Consider the following 21405-nt stretch of genomic DNA (forward strand, 5'->3'; position numbering starts at 1 on the left):
TTCTTTAATTTGAATTAAACAAAAATATAAATTTATATTTTTGGTTTGAAATTTCATACTAGTGGTTTTATCCAAATATAAATATTTTCATTTCATTTTTCTAAAATAAAAGATTTTATCTTTCTAATAATTGTATATAATATAAATATTTCTTTAAAAATTATCATTATTGTTGTTATAGCTTAGTCTTGTACGCGACTCGTCATAAATCATTATTGTTATTATTATTATTTACCTATATTGGGTATATTATACGCAACTGAAATACTTAACTGTGCATGTACCAATTATATTTGCATAGTTTCGTTATACAAATTCCTACACGTCTTAATTGCATCATGGTCCAATCGCCGTATGCGACTTTGCGAGTGCAATTTGACAGCAGATATATCAGCGGCCTGCACCGATGAATCTGTCAAATTAACATTGTATCGTACGACCGTAGAGTGGTAATACATTTGTAATTTTGGTAATAGATCACGGGAAGCATTCATATTATGATAACATTACAAACATACAATAATTCTATTAGTAAGTGAGTGTGCGAGAAAAATATCATAAATTATACGCACCATGGGTACGAGCGAAATGGAAAAGCATCGCCGCGTCGGAAGTGGGGAGGAAGCAGAGGGCAGCAAATAGGTAATGTATAGTGACGATAAATTAGCAGTCTTCCGTACCTCGTGGATACACGATTGTTTCCATAGTCGAGTAGCGTAACAGTCACAAGTCGAACGTCTATCATCGACGACCGTACACATACGCGTATTTTACAATTCCAATGATCTATGATATAATATTTTAATCTCGTATTTTTTACGCGACGTGACCGCGTAACTGCTGCGCTCAGGGCTACAGAACATAATATTCAGCTCTACCTAAACAATACACATTTCAACGTCGTACGAAGAATACAACTTAATAAGTTGTTGTACCGCGTGCACGCCGGCCGCAAACAGTAGTTTTATATACATATACACATATATATATATATATATATCTGGTGTATATATTTATAACACATATATATATATGTGTGTGTGTGTAAATTATATGAGTGTGAGGTTTTTATGACGACTTGACTGATTTAATTCGTAACTTAAAAATCTGTTATACACCTCTACCATCGATTACAAGACATTTTAACGATGTCATAAACCAACCGCTTTTCACGATTTTGGAATTCGATACAAACAATATAACACATCATGTATCCGGCAAAACGTCACGATTTCAAAAGAAAGGTAAGAAAATAATATAATATTATGAATGTTATATTATATACGTATCGAGTATGTTTTTTAACAAATAGACCTAATATTGGTATATTATTTGTCTTTAAACATTTTTTAACTGTTGCTATGCTCAGATATCGATGGCACCTCGTCCAAATTAGAGATATGAAATGTATTAATTTAAATGTTAACTTAAATATCTGTATTATACACATAACATATTATTATTATGGTACCTATATCTTAATACGACAAACAATTTAGTTGGTTCTCACAGACTTTTAATGCATGTATTAGTTGCAGTACCTACGATCTAATTAATAATAATTGCAGGTAAAAGTACCTTACCTACTTATTACGATTTAGTTTTTATGTTAATACTTATACACAATTTTAAATTATTTGCATCTGAGAATGATAACAAGACAAGTTTTTGTCCGTGTTTTTATGATAATCGGTTTTTAATTTTTATTATTAGTTTTTATTTTATTCAAAGTATATATTATGAGCATATCGATGTGAGTTTATTTCATTTTTCTGAAAAATATTTAAATATGTAAATTATACATGCCTGTAAATATAACTAATGTGTAAATGTTTAATCCGTTATCTAGTTAAGCTTACATAATTTTTATATTAAAACTAATAAATTATTTTAACCTTGTATAAGGTAGACGTATTCAGTAGGGTTTAAAGATCGGAACTAAAATTCTTTTTATTATAAAGACCTCAATCAATTTAGTGTTTGTTGAGGTACAAGGATCTATATGAATCCTTTTCATAAATTCACTGTTAAATGTTTCAATATGCAACATATTTATTCAAATTTGATAATTTATTAATCATTATTTTATTATGCTGCCGTTAAAATGTATTTATTACAACTGTGTATACAATAATATATTACTATTTATAAATATGGTTGAGGTTTTAGTCATATTTTGCGTGCGTGTAAATTTTTTCTAGTATATTTTTTACAAAATTAAAGGTACATGAGTTTACCTAATACCTAATACATTTTTTTGAATATATTTAAAGCAATTTTTAATTACAATTAAAAAATATAAATTCCTATTTATACCGATGTCACATTTTTGAACGAACTATTGCATAATTTTTTTTATATTTAATATTTTTTATCACTGTTATTTTAACTGATATATTATTTTAGTCGAATATCATAATACAACATTGTTTCTGGGACATTTGCTGGTTTAATATAATAGAACAATAAAAGTTAATGTGAACCTCTAACAAAAAAAAAAAAATAAAAATATTTCATCATCTATTGGTTATATACACCGCAGAGTATAAATATTATAATTTTTGAATATGCAGATGGCGTTTATCAAAATTTGTTCATAATATTAATCAAGTAATGTAATATATGAGTATTAATAATAGATATTTTCTTGTAAAAATAATATTTTTCTGTTTAAAATCATAATATTAACTATGTACATAATGTAAATTGTTTTTAACATTTTCTAATTAAACATTTTAAGCTTAAAATTTTACTGTAAATTTTTTTTCTTTTTTCGTTATAATATTTAAATATTATTCTCATCGTTACATTAAATAAAACGTAACACTTTTATTCAAAACTCATAAAATTACCTAAAGATTTGTGTGTAAATAATAGTTTGTATTAAATCAATTACACCTATAGCGTACAATTTATCATTGAAAAATTTCTTAGATATTTAATACTATATTTATATCAATATATAAAATAATATCCATTTATGAATCATTAATCTCAATTAGTATTTCAGTTTAACTACAATTTTTCTCAATGTTGTAAAATTTAAATACAAAGAAACTAATACAGTGCTTATAGTTGTGTACAACTATCTTGATTATACTTTTTAAATGTTTAATTCTATATTTATTTTAAGAATTTTTTTTGTTTGATATAAAATTATAACATATTCATATTATATTATTCTTATTTGTGTATCATTTACTCGATCAAGAAAGTGTGATGATTTTTACTACTATAATTTTAATTGGGCTTAATAATGGATCCCGAGCATAATATTATCCATTAAATTTGTACAAGAAAAAAAAATTGAACAAGAATGTAGTGATACTAAACATAGTATTAATAACTTATAAATATATAACTATTTATGTATGTGTATAAATATATATTTTTAGTTATAAAATAAATAATATACCATAGTGTCAATATAGAACAATTTAAAATTAAATACGTCGTAGAATGACCAATCTCAACGTGGATGCAGTACAGGTTAGGTTATGTTACATATTATTTTATACGCCACCGAGTAGGGGAAAATTAGTCCCAGAATTTTCATCGAACTCCATTTTTAAATGACCATGCTATAGAGATTTAATTTTATTATTATTGTTAATTCAACTATCTATACACGTATTATATATATATATATATATATATATATATATATATATATTTTTTTTTTTTAATAACTGAGAATTCTGTTTACAAGATCCGGTGGTTGGTTTGTTCAACGTTTCAGTAAATAAACACAGCAAAAGGGTACTTACATAATATATCGTGTTAACTCCATGTATATTGTGTGTTTAGAAATTTAAAAAAAAAAACTGTACGTAAACATTAAAAAAATAATTGTATACATATTTATTTGAATTGTATATATTGATATTTGATTAACTTCTAAAATCGATTAAGCACATGATTTCTCTAAAAGTGTAAAACGTAAAAAAAATTATATTATTTCTAGTAATAAACGTTATAATAAATTACTATTAATTTGGTTGTCTAGCTTTAACAAAATATTTTATACCTCAAATCGAGCAGTGTAATATTGTTTACATTTATTTATTCAATAGTATAGTTTCTTGTTTTATGTAAAGTTAAATTTAAATAGTATAAATTTTTCTTAGATGATTCATTAAAACAATCATATTATCTCATGCATTTTGTATTAAATAGTATATTGTTGTATAATGGTTATATTGGTCAGTTAATGATATTAATATGTAGTAAAATGATTAGTACATTATAGTAACAATAATGTTAAAATAAAATGTAATTATATATTTTTAAACTGCTTTGATGTAGTTATTATATAAAATAAAATTTTGTTCTAAATTATAATATTTTGAATCTATTTTAGTGTTTAAACACTCGTTTTGGGCAATTAATATAAAGTACCATGCAGAGTTTTTGTTATCCTGTTGTATAATGTAAACGGATATAGTGATTAAGATGAAGAAAAGCAAGTGGGTCAGACATTTTAAAAATAAATTAACACAATTTTAGATTTTGAACGAAACGATGAATGAATTGGTTTTATTATGAAATATGCTTTTTAAGTTGTTTTTTTTCGATTGAAAAAACTTTTTACGGTTAGCAAATGCTTTATTTTTAAACTTTGAAAATGGCTTCTCCAAGCAAATCAAACCTAGTTGGTATTTTTTTTAGGGAATAAAAAGTAAAAAATTCCTAGTATTATAATCAGAAAAAGTAAAAAAATAAAAATAAAAATAATTATAAGAAAAAAGGGGAATGTATACGCAAAACTTAATCGATGTAGTCAAGAACTTTTTTTTTTTATTGTGAATCGAAAACAAAGAACTATAGAGATTTAAATTTTTCACCAAATACTTATATTAATATTTTATCATTTTCTAGACACTACATAGATTTTTAAATATCTTGGCTGTTTTTGTGGTATTTATAGACATTTTAAATTTATTTGAAGGTTTTGTTAATGAGTGAAAAAGCTTGAAAATCTAATATATGATTCCTCTTAAGTTTTTTTTTATTAGAAACTAAAAGTTTAGCATTAAGTCATGTATATTTCTCATGAGAGATTGAACATTTAAAGTATAAGTTTAATTATTTTGTTATACTTGGAAGCCTTTAACTATTACGTAAATTATACCCTCCGACATATAAAGAAAATTCTTGATTATTTTTGAATATGGTTTGGATATTATTATTTATATAAAAATGTATTTAACACTACTAAATGATATGGTTTTGTTAAAAATGTATGTTTTTAACGTGAAGAATAGATTGCAAGAACAGTGTGCTTATATTTTTATGAATATTACACAATTTTTGAATTGAGAATAGAATTATCTTAGAATAATGGAATTATCTTATTGTAATATCAACAAATAATTTATCAGTTATCACATACAGGAATAAAACGTATAGCGAAAATTCAAAAATCAATTTTAATGAAAAAATTTCGCGGTTATGGACACGTTACTAGTTACCGGCGTTGAGCGGTTGTTGTCAAAGTTAATTTAATAAAGGGACTGAGTGTGGTTATTTATCAAGGTCGTTTATCGTGTATATATATAAAAAAAAAAAATTAAAAATTAGAACTCGTCTGTAATGACATCCTTTACAGGACAAAATCTCCCCAAATTAACTTGGATTCGTTTCATATAATATAAAATGTAATTGTTCTTTTTGAAGAATTGCTTTGTCCTCTTAAAATTGAGCAAACACGCTAACGTCTTTAGTTCATCTATGAAAAACGGTTAACAGATGTGTTTTTGGATTTAAATGTCTTTAATTTGAAGAATTGTGTTGTATGTGATGTAGATAATAATCACTGTACGCAATAAATAAGTAATAACAACATAAATTATTTGACATACATCGAGTTATTGAAACGAATATTAAGAATATTTTACTATGTTTACTTATCACAATAAATATTATGGTAAAATTTTCCGGAAAAATATTTTCAAAAATAAAAAGTTTAGACAATTGCTTGAAGTTATTTTAAATTTTAAGACTCATCAAGAACGACTAAAAAGTTTTAAATGCTCTAATACGACCAACCATATAATTATAACAAATATTATTACTTTTAAAATTTTGACATTTTTTTCTATTATATATTTGTTAAATAAATTGCTTACAAATTCATTTTCATTTATTATTTTAAATGTATCATACAGGTTTTATAAGCAATTACGTACGAATAGTACATATAAGGCATTAAGTAACAAAACTTAAAATTAAGCATATTTGTTTAAATTTACAATTATTGTGAATAAAATCTCTTGAGTTAATTAAAAGTATTATCTATGAAATAAAATTATAATAATGTGTTTTATGACCACAAAAAAAAATTGTAAATATGACTCTATCGGGGCCAAGGGCAGAATATTTTTGTCATTGGTGATGAAAATACCTACTCAATGTTTTTAATCGATAAGCCTGATCAAAGTTACACACTCATATTTATTATATATATTAATTTGTATCTACTATAAATAATGAAATAAGAAACAAAATTATGTATATTACACGTACCTATTCTGCAGATGAATCAATTATTGTCATTAAAATTTAGACTCTAAATTTAAGTATTTAGGATTAAGGACCGTGAATACAGATTTCCTTAAGAATCTTCCTCTGATCTTACGTTGTCAAATCTCTTCAAAAGCTTTATAGTTATTTAAAATATTACATAGTTATATAAGCTGAACCTATCGATTCTATTAGACTTAAAACATAAAAAAAATGGTTATGTGTGTTTATTGATGTTTTTATCTACTTCTCGGTAATGGTTTATATTTTAAATTATACGCTTTGATCGGAACATGTTGATCTTTACTTTAAATTTTCTGGTTCGAATTCGGACACTATTTTTTTGTGGGAGTGGGAGTTCAGCCGATTCATTAGCCTTCCCTTTTCTTTCACTCACCTTTTTTTATATTCACAACGATGGAAGCTATTTATAGATACCTACTGAACCGAGGTTACGGTACGGGAACTATTAAGTTTTACAAAACGAAGACCAATATGCTAAATATACACCGCCAAATGACTACTAATAGTATCATGATGCAAAGAAACTTAAAGTGTTTGTATTATTTTATTTTTTGCAAGGTCAATATTGAGATTGAAATAAAATAATAACCAGTGTGATTAATTGATATTTTACGAGCACATTATAACATAATGTATGCAAAAAAAATAAAAATAGAGTTACGGTTCGGAGACAATGGTACAATAGAAACATAAAAATATCAAGTGGTAACTATCAATTGAATCAAGATTTAAATCATCGTATTCTATATACTTATATTATTAATTGTTTAATATTCATACTACATACAGTTTTTGAGTAGGTATGATATTAAATAATAAAATGTGTATAACACATCATCACTCATTTTAATGAAATTCATATATCCAGAAAATTAGTTTTGATATTAGTACTGTTTGAAATTTTGAATATTTTCATAATATAAAAACGACCACATCGTAAAAATACTTAAATTCGTATTTTATAAAATAGACATTGAAATTTTTTTTTTAGATATTTGTTTAGAACAATCGATCGGATAATACGATATTATCGTAATACTAATACGTAATAGTTTATATTATATACCTATCAACAACGACATTTGATGAATATAATTAAACATATAAAACATAATATAAATAAATAAAATAGTCGTTAATTAATCAAATAAAAACTAAAAATATGTGTCTTCATTAGCGGTTATTATACACTTATTGAGTAAAGACTTTAGACCATAATATTGGTGGTGCTAGGAGGAATTTCAAAAAATAAATTAATTTTAATAGGTATTAAACAGAGACTATGAAATTTAAGTATTGTTAAGTTAACAACATCGGAAAAAAGTTTACCAAAAAAAAATAAAAAAAAATACATAGCATTAATTTATCTATGAGTAATAAAAGAAAACAAAGCTGTTGAAATACTAGACTGTAGACATGGTGTCATAGTTTTAAAATAAGCAAAATTTCATAACTGTAAAGTTATTCATTTTATTTTTCATTAATATTGGAGAACATATTTAAATATTTTGTGTCATAATATACAATATGCGTATAATTATTCAGGTTTAATATAATATAATTCGTATTTCATATACAACATAGTACACTCATTATAGGAATATCAACTATCAAGCCTTGAACTAGTTGAATTATGTTATACGTTATTATTTATTATTTACACAGTTGTAATAAAAACAAAATTATTGACGTTGTTAGGTACCAATTTATAGATGCTTAACATTTATTCAAAACAATATAGTTACTTGATAAAAAGTTGGCTTTATAGTATAAATAAACGAGTAATAAGTTATTCAAATAATAATATTCTTTTAAAAGGTATTTTTTGTTTGATAAAATTCAAAGTTCTTTAGAAGATTTAAGATTTATTCCGCTTCATAATAGACTGGTAAAAGGATCGTGTTTATTTTGTGTATCACAAAATTTTATTAAAAATGTATTGTATATTCGTATAGGTAAGTACTTATATATTTTATAGAAAATTATGTACATTTTAATAGGTAAATAATATCAAAAAACGTCTCGGATAGCAATATATATATTTATTATAAAAGCATAATAAATTATAATAACTGTGGAGAGATATTAATAATATGTCAAGTTTAATGTGTAGACCTCTAAAATACATGTTGTTTAATAAAGCGGTTTTTATTAACAACAGTATTGTGCATTTTTGGCGAAGGTACATCGATACTGCAAGCAGCATATTATAAAATGCACTGTTACTAATATTAATTGTAGGTCAATGTAGTGCTTGCAAACTCTTCACGATTACAATCACCGTATGCGTCTAATTACTTTTACTTATCGAAGACGATAATACGACTTTATATTTATTAATTGCTCGTATACTAATTACAAATTAGGTATTGTAGTAACAATGATTAAATATAATTCGCAATATATATAAATATGCACAGTGGGTATTTTTAGAGTGATCGTGTTGAGCTTGGCCTAATAGTGTTTGTATACGGTAGATAACAATACTAATAATAATACATTCATTTTCCCAATATATTTTGAAAATTATTAATCTACAAAAATCTGCAAAACATGTATAAACGCAAAGTTCTTGGAAAATTCAATTTATTCTCCTTACGAATGTGTATATAAACTTTATTTTTTAAAGTAACTACTGCAATGTTATATATAATAGTAGGTACCTAAGATATAAGAACTTAATATTATTCAATTGATATAATAATCTGATAAAGGCGTTTCCAACTTGAACAATAATAATAGTCAACTAGTAATAATTTATCATACATTTTTGTTTGTCATTTATTAAATATTCTAATTTAAAGTCGTAGAACAGAAAATTATAACCAAGAAACTAGCTACCAGCATTTATTTTTCGATTACAGTATATTGAAATATAAAATTAAACACACAGCCATGTTTATTATTTTCTCTGACTTGTTTCAAGATATTTATCAAAATAAATTCACAGATTTAATTTTTTTACAATGTACCTACCTATGATTTTTTTCATAATAATAAAAAAAATACAATATAATACAACTTTAAATTATGAAAATTCCCTTGAACATCATAGTCTTAACACTTTTAACTGATAACTGCACGGAATATACCATTTATCAAACCATCCTAAAAAGGATGTAACTTAAAACAAAATAGCGCCATTTCATCATTTTTTTTAAGTATTATATTACTTAAACTACCTATATGATTCGTTTTTAAAATACAAAATTTCAATAGATATTGAATAATATGATGGTAAAGTACGAAGTATGGCATGTTGGTTCAATACTCAAGGCTAATCCTTAATTTATTTATCTATTTTCAGTTCAGTGAAGCAATTCTAAAAATTATGTTTATTTAATTGCTCAAAACTGATGGCTAATTTAGGTTACTAATAAAATATAGGTACTTTAAAATGTCCAACTATTAATTCCTAGTACCGATTTAAAGAAGTTCAATTTTACATTTATGAATATAACTATTCAAATAGTGGTGCTACCAGCAGAAGTATGGGAAAAATTTTAATTTCCTCGGAATGTTTTTTTTTTCAGTCAAAGTTATCACTTTTCTAGATAAAGAAAATGTACAATGTACTGTAAATAATTTACATCTGGTTAGAAAAAAAAATAAAAAGTTATGAGTACTATCCAATCAGCATTTGTTTTTACTGTTTTGTATATTACAAGTGCAAGACATTGCAAAATTTACACAGCAGTTTATTTTAGTTTTATAAATTTAAAATTTAAATCCTTTAGTAAATTTTTTCAATGTTTTATAATTTTAACTATTTATTTATTTTATATTTTACAAACTAATGAATCTATTTTAAATAAAATCATTAAAAATTATTTCTAGAAAATAATTAATGTTTTTGCCTTTAAATTTAATAATAGTTTAATTAATTTAAATTTAAAATTAATGAGACTAAACGTGAACTGCTAAACGTAATTATTGATAGTTAATGTTTATAAGACAAAAACAATAAATGAGAATGTATCATATTTTTTAACAAGACAATACATTTTTTTTTTAAAGCATCAACATTTAAAATGTTAAGCATTTTGTTTAATTTTTATTATTTAAACAATTTTAATTTATTTTGAAGTTACAATTTTACTTTTAAAACAATCGGTCAGTAGTATCCATATTAATTTAAATATATTATTTTAACACTTAAGTGTAACGTTATTATTCTATACATTTGAATATCAAATATATTTTCATATAACTCCTACATTCTTAATTATTTAAAAATGGCAACTAAATGACGGTAAAGTTATTTCTGTTTATAAAGTTCGTTCTAGGGAGTTTTTTCTCTGTTTTTTGAATCTCTAAAATTAAATAACGATATTATATACGAGTAAAATAGACAACAAACGTTTATGATATATGTTCAATAATGGTCATCATGATTTAACCAGTTATTTCTCGAAGTGCTTTAAAAAAAACGTTATTTAATAAAAAATAAATAAAAACTTAAATCATTTATATGATCAAAGATGGATAAAAAGATAAAGAAAGCGTAATGAAGAGTGAAAGAGATGAAGAGAGAAGGAAAAATAATCATTATATACCTACAAGATGTCTTGTCACCTTAATGGTGTTACAAAAAGTGTGTCATAAGGTCATTGCTTATAAGTTACTGCTGTGGACTATTGACTCGCCTGATTATAATTAAGTATCACTACAAACCTATCACGTCAGTTCATAATTTGTTGATGTATTTTTCCTATTATTGTCTTTAAATTCAAATAATTATGTTGCCGAAGATATTTTTGTGGTTTTTTAATCTCAATGCCGTCATAATGGTTCTTCCTTATAAAACTTTAATTACCTACTTGTCAAATAATTTTCTCTTAGACTTCATGATCTTGACACAAAAACACTTAAAAATTAACTACATAAAGAAGAGGGTCGGTTGATCGTCTTTGTAAACGTATGTAAATCCATTATGTTTTCACGAATAAAAAGTTCAACATTCTATATGAATTACTTTATATTATTTAAATATGGATTTTTTTGTGAATTATCTACTCCCAATATTCATACAATTTTACCATCAATCCGACCAACGTTTTTTTTTTTTTTTTAAACGCGCTGTTATTTGATTTTAAAAATAAATGTACAATGTGAACTTGCAACAATTATTTTTAATGAGTATTTAGCAATTATTTCAACTTTTATAATTATGTTTTATTTTAGATATTTGGACATGTTTGAGTCCAGATATACTTTGCTGTCGGACAAATTCGATTTAACCCCTAGCTGTATTTGAGCGCCATTCCAAATAACTTTGAAACAATGACTTACGACACCAGCGGAGTAAAACGCGAGAAGCCGTCGCCAACAGAAGACAATCACGAATCATGGCAGGCCATGAGCATTATGTCAAAAGCAAAATTTATGTTGAAACACTGTACAGTGGAGCCGATGTTGGGGTGCTATATAGTATCCAGTGTGCTGGCATCGCTTGCCACGCAGAATCTAAACTTACAGAAGGCGTGCCGGGTAAATCTCCAACTGGACAACGCCACATGTTCGGCGCTCGAGAGCCGTACCATGGACAACTATACGAGAGAAGACGAAGTGGTCGTCCAAGAGCTAGTTGCCGATATGATAATATGGAAAACAATCGTGCAAAGCAGTATACCGTCGGTGCTAATAATATTCATCGGGTCGTGGAGTGATCGGAATCATAAACGCAAGCCGTGCATGTTGATACCAATCATTGGTGAATTCCTCACCAGCATCGGCCTGTTGGTCTGTACTTACTACTTTTACGATCTCCCGATGGAGGTAGCCGGGCTCGTGGAGTCCGTACCGCCGGCTATGACCGGTGGATGGATGACCATGTTCATGGCCGTGTTCAGCTATGTAGGAGACGTGACTACGGTTAGTAAAAAACCCAATTGCGCCTAAGCTATATCAATCACAGTTTAGTCAATAACGTAATTTTACCAAGTCCTATTTGTGATTAGATTACTGTGTATGCGACATGTGCAAACCGTATATAGAGTTGCAATTTCCGCGTATAATTTATAATCCATTATTCACGTTCCTCAGAAAACGCGGACAAACGATCCTGCACAGAAAGCAATTTAGTGCATAATATATTGGTAAAAATATATTTTTTTAATTTGTTCGTTTTGATTTTTCAGGTAAAAATGCGCACGTTAAGGATTGGTATAGTGAACGTTTTCTGTTCTGTGGGCGTGCCTATCGGCACCGCGTTATCCGGGGTATTGTTCCGAGAACTTGGATTTTACGGTGTATACATCATAGCCACAGTATTATACATATTTGCATTTGTATACGGCATGGTTTTTATTAAAGAGACAAAACCAGTGATCAGAATTGAAAGCAAGGAGCCACCGAGGGACACGTCTTGTTTGGATTTCCTCAAGGACTTTTTTAGCCTGAGCCATATTAAAGAAGCCGTTCGAGTGACATTTAAAGAAGGACAGTACAACCGAAGACTAAGAATTATTGCTTTAATGGTTGTTGTCATCGTTGTTATGGGCCCTTTGCATGGTTTGTAAATTTATGAAAAAAAAAAAATGTATATGCTTAAACGTGTTATTTCTATTATATTGAGTATACAATTTATTTTTATACACTTGTTAAGTCAACCTTGGAATTTGAAAACCTGACGGTTTAATACGGTTGATTTGAATGGTAATAAAATTACGTTATACAATACTATATAATATTGAAAATAAATTATGTAAAACATAACTTAAAAGAAATATCAACTTCTTTTCTATGAAATATAAATCAAATCCATATCTAATCAACACTACCGTCTATAGTACTTCATATGATACTTTAAAAAAAAAATTGTATATTTCTTTCTTAAATTACTATTATTTTATTAAGTACTTTAAGATGATTAATTTTTTCATTTTAATTTTATTCACATTAAAAAACTATTTATGTATTTCCTACATAAACCTGACATTCTGATGTCTTACACAAGAGTAATACTATATTATTTTAGTTGGTATAAATAATTTTATAAACATTTTTGCTTTTTTTTATTAAACCTTATTCTACTTTTTTATCATATCTACTAAACAGTTATAAATATTAATTTAATGGAAATGAACGTAATTATCTGGAGGTTATTTTTAATTTGTAGTTACATAATAATAATACTATAGTTTCTATATATACTATCATTATAGTTGATTTTTTGAATATAAAAATTCCGTGATAGGAAAAAGTGAAAAAGACAATGGAAACGAAAAATTAAAATATTAGTAAATAAAATTGTTTTAATCATGATGACCTTAGACTCTGTAACAAAGTTTTTTAATTGCTTTTAAAACTTAAAACTTACAATTATAATACACATCACTGTATTTGTTAACTTATCAATCGTTTTAAATAATTATTACTGAATTTAATTTTACAACATCATTCACATTTTTTCTCTATTAAAGTAGGTAAATACAATTTAATGTGAATTAAATTACGTGTACAAATAATTTTTTTATACTTCTTAGTTATTACTCTAAATTATAACTACAGTACTGCTGTTTGTCATTGCTATTTATTATTTCGTTATTGAAATAAGTTACCTACCAGTTTCATCTTGAATAATACAGTAAACGTTGACCGTGGATTATTTTAACATAATACTATGTCAACAAATATATTTATTTTTTTAAATTTATTCATATAAGCAACGACATTTTTTATAGTTTATTTAAATATAAATACATTGTATTACTACTACTAATAATAATAATAATAACACTTCAACGAACCCTGTAGTTTAAAATTATGTGAAATGATATAAATAGTTAACTATTTAAAATATTTATAATTTGATCATTTCAAATTCTACCGTGCTTAATATACTTGGTTTGTGATTCATTAGCTTAACATATATAATTCAACATTTTCAGGTGAAATGTCTGTAATGTATCTGTTTACACGAGTACGTTTCAATTGGGACGAAGTGAACTACAGTATGTTTTCCACGTATTCTATGATTACTAATCTAGTAGGTTCGTCAATATTTCTACGCCAAATAGTTTTGAGGTTTTTATTGTTACACTAGTAAAATAATACTGTTTTTATTTTAATTTTAAACAGGTACGATGTTTTCGGTTGGAGTATTCAGTCATATGTTGCAAATCGACGATGCATTAATCGGAGTAATATCATGTATGAGTAAAATATTGGCTGGATTTGTTTACGCATTTGCTACAACGGATTTCGTATTTTACTTGGGTGAGTAACAAAACAAATCCAGCCTATATCATTAAATATATTTCATAATATATTAATTTTTTTGATATGGCCATAAAAATCATTTATTTTAAATTTGATATTACAGTAGATTGATACAGTAGGAAAGTTTTTGCAATTCTGACGAATTTTGTCAAAATTATAACTTCAAAAAAATGCATGTAAAAATAAATTGTCATCAACGTAAAGAATATATATAATATATATATATATATATATTACGTCTTTTTTTTTTTTGTTTTTGTAAGACTAATTGTTATAACACGCTTAAAATAATTTACTAAGAGTATGCCATACATCCACGTCAGTAATTTATTGTCTATATTTCAAATGCGTAACATATAAAATTTATAATCAGAAGTTCATATTCATTAGTGTTAAAATTAATGTGAATTAACCTTTTATAAAATTTAAAGAAATAAATATTTTTGTATTTTTACTTCGGTATTTTATGATATTTTAATTTTTAGATTGAAATATATTTTAACATGCTCATAATTAACTCGAACATTTTAATATTGTAAGAAACTTACGCACAAATAAAAATTTTTGCTAAGTTTGATTATTGGTTAATTCTAAATACTGAGCATACATTTTTTATGTTACGAACTTTTAAGACGGAAACAATTGACCATCTAAGAATAAAACATATTGTAATCGATTCGTATTATATGTATATTGTTCTGAGAAATAAAAACTGAATATAACAAAAATAAAATAATAAATATTATTGGTTACTTACTATTATATTTTATACTTTTACAAGTGTTAATGCAAAAAAAAAAAAATTGTCTTTTTTATTAATTTAAGTTTTTAAAACAAATCCCTGTTATAACAAAAATATTATGTTTACAGCACCACTTGTTGACATTGTAAATGGCACGTCGTTTATTGCCATGAGATCAATTATTTCAAAACTTGTACCGCCAGATGAATTAGGTATGTGTTTGCTTAAAATTGCTTTTTTCGTATTTAATCTTACTCAAATTATTTCAGGAAAAGTAAACTCGCTGTTTGGCGTATGTGAAGCTCTTGTACCTCTAATTTATGGACCAATGTACAGCGCTGTATATAAGGCTACACTGAAGACAGTTCCAGGAGCTTTTTTCTTACTCGGTGGTGCATTAACTGCTCCAGCAGCTCTTATATTTTTGTTAGTATAATATTGATGTTCTACATTGTGTTTATCTATAAATATAGTTCAAAGATTAAAACGATTACAAATTATATTATTTTTGATATACACTTATATAAATATTACTTCATTAGAAAATGTCTTAACCTAACTTTTAAATGTATTACTTATAAATATCATAATATTTATTTATCTATAATAGATGGATGTACAATGAACATAAAAAAGAACAAAGAGAAAAAGAAGCAGAGATCAAAGATGAAGAAAAAAAATCTGGTCCGCTAAAGAAAAAAAATAGTTTAGACTTCAGGATATCTTCGCATGACTTTGACTTGAAAACTATATTAGATAGACGAACACAGACTCACAGAGGTTCGGGACAATTTTCAAGTCTAGGATTGGACAACATAGCATTCCAAATGGAAGAAGGAGCTTCTAAAGGCTAATAATCCTGATGACTAACAATATGATTGAGTATTTTTTAATTCCTAATGTCATTAGGACACAACTTTGTTCATTCGTATCATGTGTAATATGTACATAAGTTAAGACGTCCGTGAAAATTATTATGTAAAATTATTCAAAATTAGTAACTTAATGTCCATATTTTGATTTTTTTTATGTACGTCTGTGAATTTTTATCACCATAGTTGAAAACAAATTTCATCATTTATATTGATCGTTTTCCTGTGTATATACAGTGTGTTAGTTTTTGGAAAAATTTTCTTTGAAAATATTACCATTGACTTTCTATAGGTCTGAAGTAAAATTTAAACGTATAATCATGGATAAAAACAACTTTAAGTGATTAAATAATAATTCTACTGACCTAATCCCAAATGAAAATATTGTAAATTATATATAAATATATATATATAAACTGTTAATAGTCAAGCGAGTAATTTAATATAATAGTTATAGTATTGTCTTATAGACATGAAGTACAGTTTTCTTATTTTATTTATTCAGACAGACTTTAACTCCTAAATTTTAAGTTACCCTTCTTTGTACATGTAAATATACATAAATATATAAATATATATACATGTTTATAAATAGTTATGCATTAGTTATGTTTTTATAATATTACACCGCGATGTATTAAAATAAATAAGTTGTTTATATTGGTTTGGTTAAAAAATATAAATTTAAGAAAATTAATTTGATTTTAATCTTACTGTAATAATATATTTTTTTTTTTTTTTTATTATTATTATTATTATAAATGTATAATATGTTTATCATGTATTATGTGTTTGGCATATAATTGTATTTAGTGTTAAAAGTGTAGAAAAAAAAATTACAGTTATGAAATAAAAATTTGAAAATTGTATTATATTACCAGAAAGATTAAAATTGTGTTTGTTTAAAAAGATATATAAGTGATAATAAGTATAAGCTTGTTGATTTTAAAATTAAATTTTAGATAACTAAAAACTCTCTTTTGATTTTCTAAACATTGTGAAGTATAATCTCAACCTTACATCATGGACCATGATTTCATTTATAAACCTACTCATTCAATGATAATACAGCAAACCAATACCAGAAAAAAAAATAATCATAATTAAATGAAAATATTTTTACCATTTATATAAAAAACATAAAATTATAATGTATTACATTTTTTTTTTTATTTAGCGATAAACTGATTTAACTTTAAACAGTTAATCTGTAAATATTTATTAGTTTTTAAAGTTTTTGTTCAATATTATAAAGTGGTTATATTAAATTCCCGAAAAATGAAAATACCATATTTAAGGTACTTTTTTATTCATTTTATACATTTAGTAATTTTTAATAAAATAATAATACTTTAATATTAAATAGAAATCACTAGTAAATTACTTGATAAATTTATTTATTTATAGATATTTAAATAATTATAATAAAACCTTAACATTTCTTATTTAAAGCTTCTTAAATATACAAAAATTATTTGATACTTGCTCATTGCATTTCATTTATAAATTATTATTAGTAATATTTGAAAAATTTTCTGCACCTTGTTTCTTAAATTGTAACTATACACTTGTAACATGAACTGAATTGAACTTTTTAAATTAATTTATATTATTCTAGTAATTTATATATTTATTATTTAATTTTAATATATTTGCAATAAATATCAGTTACCATTTCTTTAATGTTTAAAACTTTATAACTTTTTAACAGTTATCAAATTCAGGTTTATAGTTTTAATAAAAGTTTAATTTTGAAATCATATTTCAAGACATATTTATTTACTGTTGAATCAATTAGTGGGAAATACAGAGATTTAAATTTATTTATATAATTTTATTATTTACGGTTAATTTTACACTTTTAATAAAAGTTTGTGAATAAATCGTAATACGTAAAATATAGAAACGTATACTAAGTAAATAGATATATTTATATATATCAATATATATGTATGGTCTATGAGTTTTTTTATCGTCGTGCGACAGACCGTAAAAAAATGTATTGATATTAATCATTGTATATGATAAATAATAAATACATACCTATTTTAGTATCGTACGTGGTATTCGTTTAAATGTTTTGTAATATATTTCTATTAACGAAACGATGACGAATCATTAGTAACTTCATCGTTTTATTCATACCTATTTAATGATAGTAATATTAATCATAGAATGTTTTCGAAACGTACATCACGAACTGCAATCGCTTGTAATTAAGTTAATGCAAACTTCAAACCTATATTCGCAAAATTGTTTTGTGGATGAATAAAATGCAAAGTTTTCTATTTTTACTAAAAATACGTTTCGAACCATTGCACCGACATTTCAATATATAGATGAAAATCTAGACTATGTCCAGAAAAATAACTCTGTTCAGAAGATATTCGTTTTTATTTTACGAAACCTCGTACATGATATAATATAGGTAAAAATAACAACACTGAACATAGTATAGTTAAATACAATTACACTTGACAAGCAACAGCTGGGTGAGTAACTATAATTATAGTACACTTATATTAGTTTAGGATTAAGTATTTAGGTTGATCACCGCAATTGATAAAATGCCTCTTCATATGTGTAATAGTTTAAAAATGTTAAACAAACATAAGAACAAATTAAGACTTCCCTTTGAATTTATATCGGAAAAAGCATTTATTCACGGCTGGCCGGTTCCAATAAGTGTTCAGCAAAACCAATTAGACATATGTGTTGTTAACTTTGATAATTAAGTCCATTATCAAATTTAAAAGTAAAAATATTATCATTGTTCCTTTGTCATCTTATGATGATTTACGATATTTCAATTTTTAAACTTGTTATGGGAATTTTTAACCTATTATATTTTTATTAATTGCTTAAAAATTGAAATATCGTATGAAACCGACATTTGATGATTAGTTAACTGTAACGTTAAAGCTAATCATAAATAATTTTGCTCTACGTATATTTGTAAAAGGGAGATAATACATTGTATCATTTTAATCAAATTTTACCCGTAATGCGTGCGTACATATTATTATAAAGAGTTATATTATTTAACATTAGTTGTCGACAAATAAACAAAACATAATGGTTTTTATTTTACGTATTATGATTTATTACTAGATAGATCTGATAATATTTACATACTACATACGCGTAAATAAGCTACAACGTAAATACAAGATGTTTTAATTTATATTATATAAATAAATGATTATGAAAAATTTGTAGTTTAACTTTTCAATAGAAAGAACTGACAATTGCGTTTTCATAAAATGAATTTGAATGTAATAAAATTTTAATCTAGACAATTAAAAAAATATTTTCTATTAATTTTAAGCATTTCTGACTTAAAGCTATTATTATATATGTATTTTAATTAACAAAACAACTAAAATTGCTTAAACAAAAATACCTTTTTATTTTTCTCAAGAAGTATTTTTCTATTCATCTAGATCAGCGGTTCTCAAACTTTTTATTTCGCGTACCATTTAAGTATATTATCAATCAGTCGCGTACCACTGATGATTAAAAATCCTACCACCATGCGGTCTTCCGCAGTTCCGCGTACCATCATGTAGTCTTTCGCGTACCACTAGTGGTACGCGTACCACAGTTTGAGAACCGCTGATCTAGATATTACTAATATTTTACAGATGGTATTACGTAATAAAATACTTAAAAGTAATATTGTAAAGTTAATTTAAGATTCTGGGTGGAGCAATTAATGAATTGATTTTACAAAACTGTGTTTATGTTTTTTTTTTATTTACACTATAAGAAGTTGAAAAAAATTGATTCATTCCCAAGTATGAGGGTCTAATAGAAAATTATATGAAGTTTGGATTAAATTTTCAAAATAATTTGAATTTTTTATTCATCTATTTATAGGTATGAATATTTTTCGACTTTAATTAAATTTTTTCTTCAATTTTTGTCGATTTATATGCTTTTGAGGCTATACTTTGAAAATCCAATACAAGGTGCCTCATATATTATTATTATAGCCATTTATAAATACTAAAAATAGTATAGGCAAATATTTTTTTATTAGCAATTTAAGTTTAAATTTGAAAAATATTGTATGTTAAGCATCCATAACCGTTAAAATAATAGTAAAAAAAAAAAAATAAATAAATAAATATATTTAGTAATTTAGGTCAACAGATTGCTAATCATGTTTCGTGTATAAAAATATGTAATTTAAATGAAATTTAACAAATCCATATTTCATTACACTAATCCAATCAACACCTACTGTACAATATAACAGTACTCATTATCGATCTGTTTGATTTGACTGATGTAATGTGTTTGCCGCTCATTAAATAAAATTATTTATATCATTAAAAACTTAAAAGTATTTTTAATACCTTCAAAATAAATATATTACTATATTTAATAACCTACAGAAAATTAGCAAAAAAATAAAAATATATATTGACACTCAGGTTATTATATAATAAGTTATCTTATTATCTAATTAGTATTTTAATATTTTTAAATTATAATAAATAATAATAATTCTTGTCATAACTTATATTTTATGATTTACTGATAATATGTCAAACCTTGATATCTAGTTAATAGTAGAAATTTAATATGTGTGCACCTGAGCATCAATAATTTTATTTTTAACTATATATATTAACCTTCTGCAAAAATGAATGATTTAATAGTAGGAAATGCAATTATATATTGTTACAGATGATAGTAAAAAAAAATTATAGTGAAATAACAGTATTTTTTGCAAATTAACTATGCTAATTACATGTAAGAATAAACACACATTCTACGAGCGAATTTTATTTCCAGGTTTCGTAAACGAGACAACATTATTTTCGTTAAAATATAACTAGATTTTAAGGTGTTATGTAGTATAATGTTTTAATTTTAGATATTATTTATCTTTAAAGAAAAAATTGTAAAGATAATAATTAGCGTGATGTTAAAAAGTATACAGTAATATTTAACTGATAATAGCCTATACCAGATTAATTATACTATAGCTGTAGTTCGTGACAGCAATTTTTG

General features: G+C 24.9%; 1 protein-coding gene across 1 annotated transcript; it reads left to right on the plus strand.

The window, feature by feature from the left end:
* Positions 1-665: 665 nt before the first annotated feature.
* LOC112599654 (solute carrier family 46 member 3-like) lies at positions 666-16729 on the plus strand. Its single transcript, XM_025346650.1, has 8 exons — positions 666-1244; positions 11731-12420; positions 12687-13059; positions 14439-14540; positions 14629-14766; positions 15640-15723; positions 15781-15937; positions 16122-16729. The coding sequence occupies exons 2-8, from the start codon at positions 11830-11832 to the stop codon at positions 16363-16365; spliced, it is 1689 nt and encodes a 562-aa protein (XP_025202435.1). The 5' UTR covers positions 666-1244; positions 11731-11829; the 3' UTR covers positions 16366-16729.
* The last annotated feature ends 4676 nt before the right edge of the window (positions 16730-21405 follow it).

This window comes from Melanaphis sacchari, unplaced genomic scaffold (genome assembly GCF_002803265.2).
Source record: "Melanaphis sacchari strain LSU unplaced genomic scaffold, SCAv2.0 Contig54_pilon_pilon, whole genome shotgun sequence".
In the NCBI taxonomy this organism is placed as follows: Eukaryota; Metazoa; Arthropoda; class Insecta; order Hemiptera; family Aphididae; genus Melanaphis; species Melanaphis sacchari.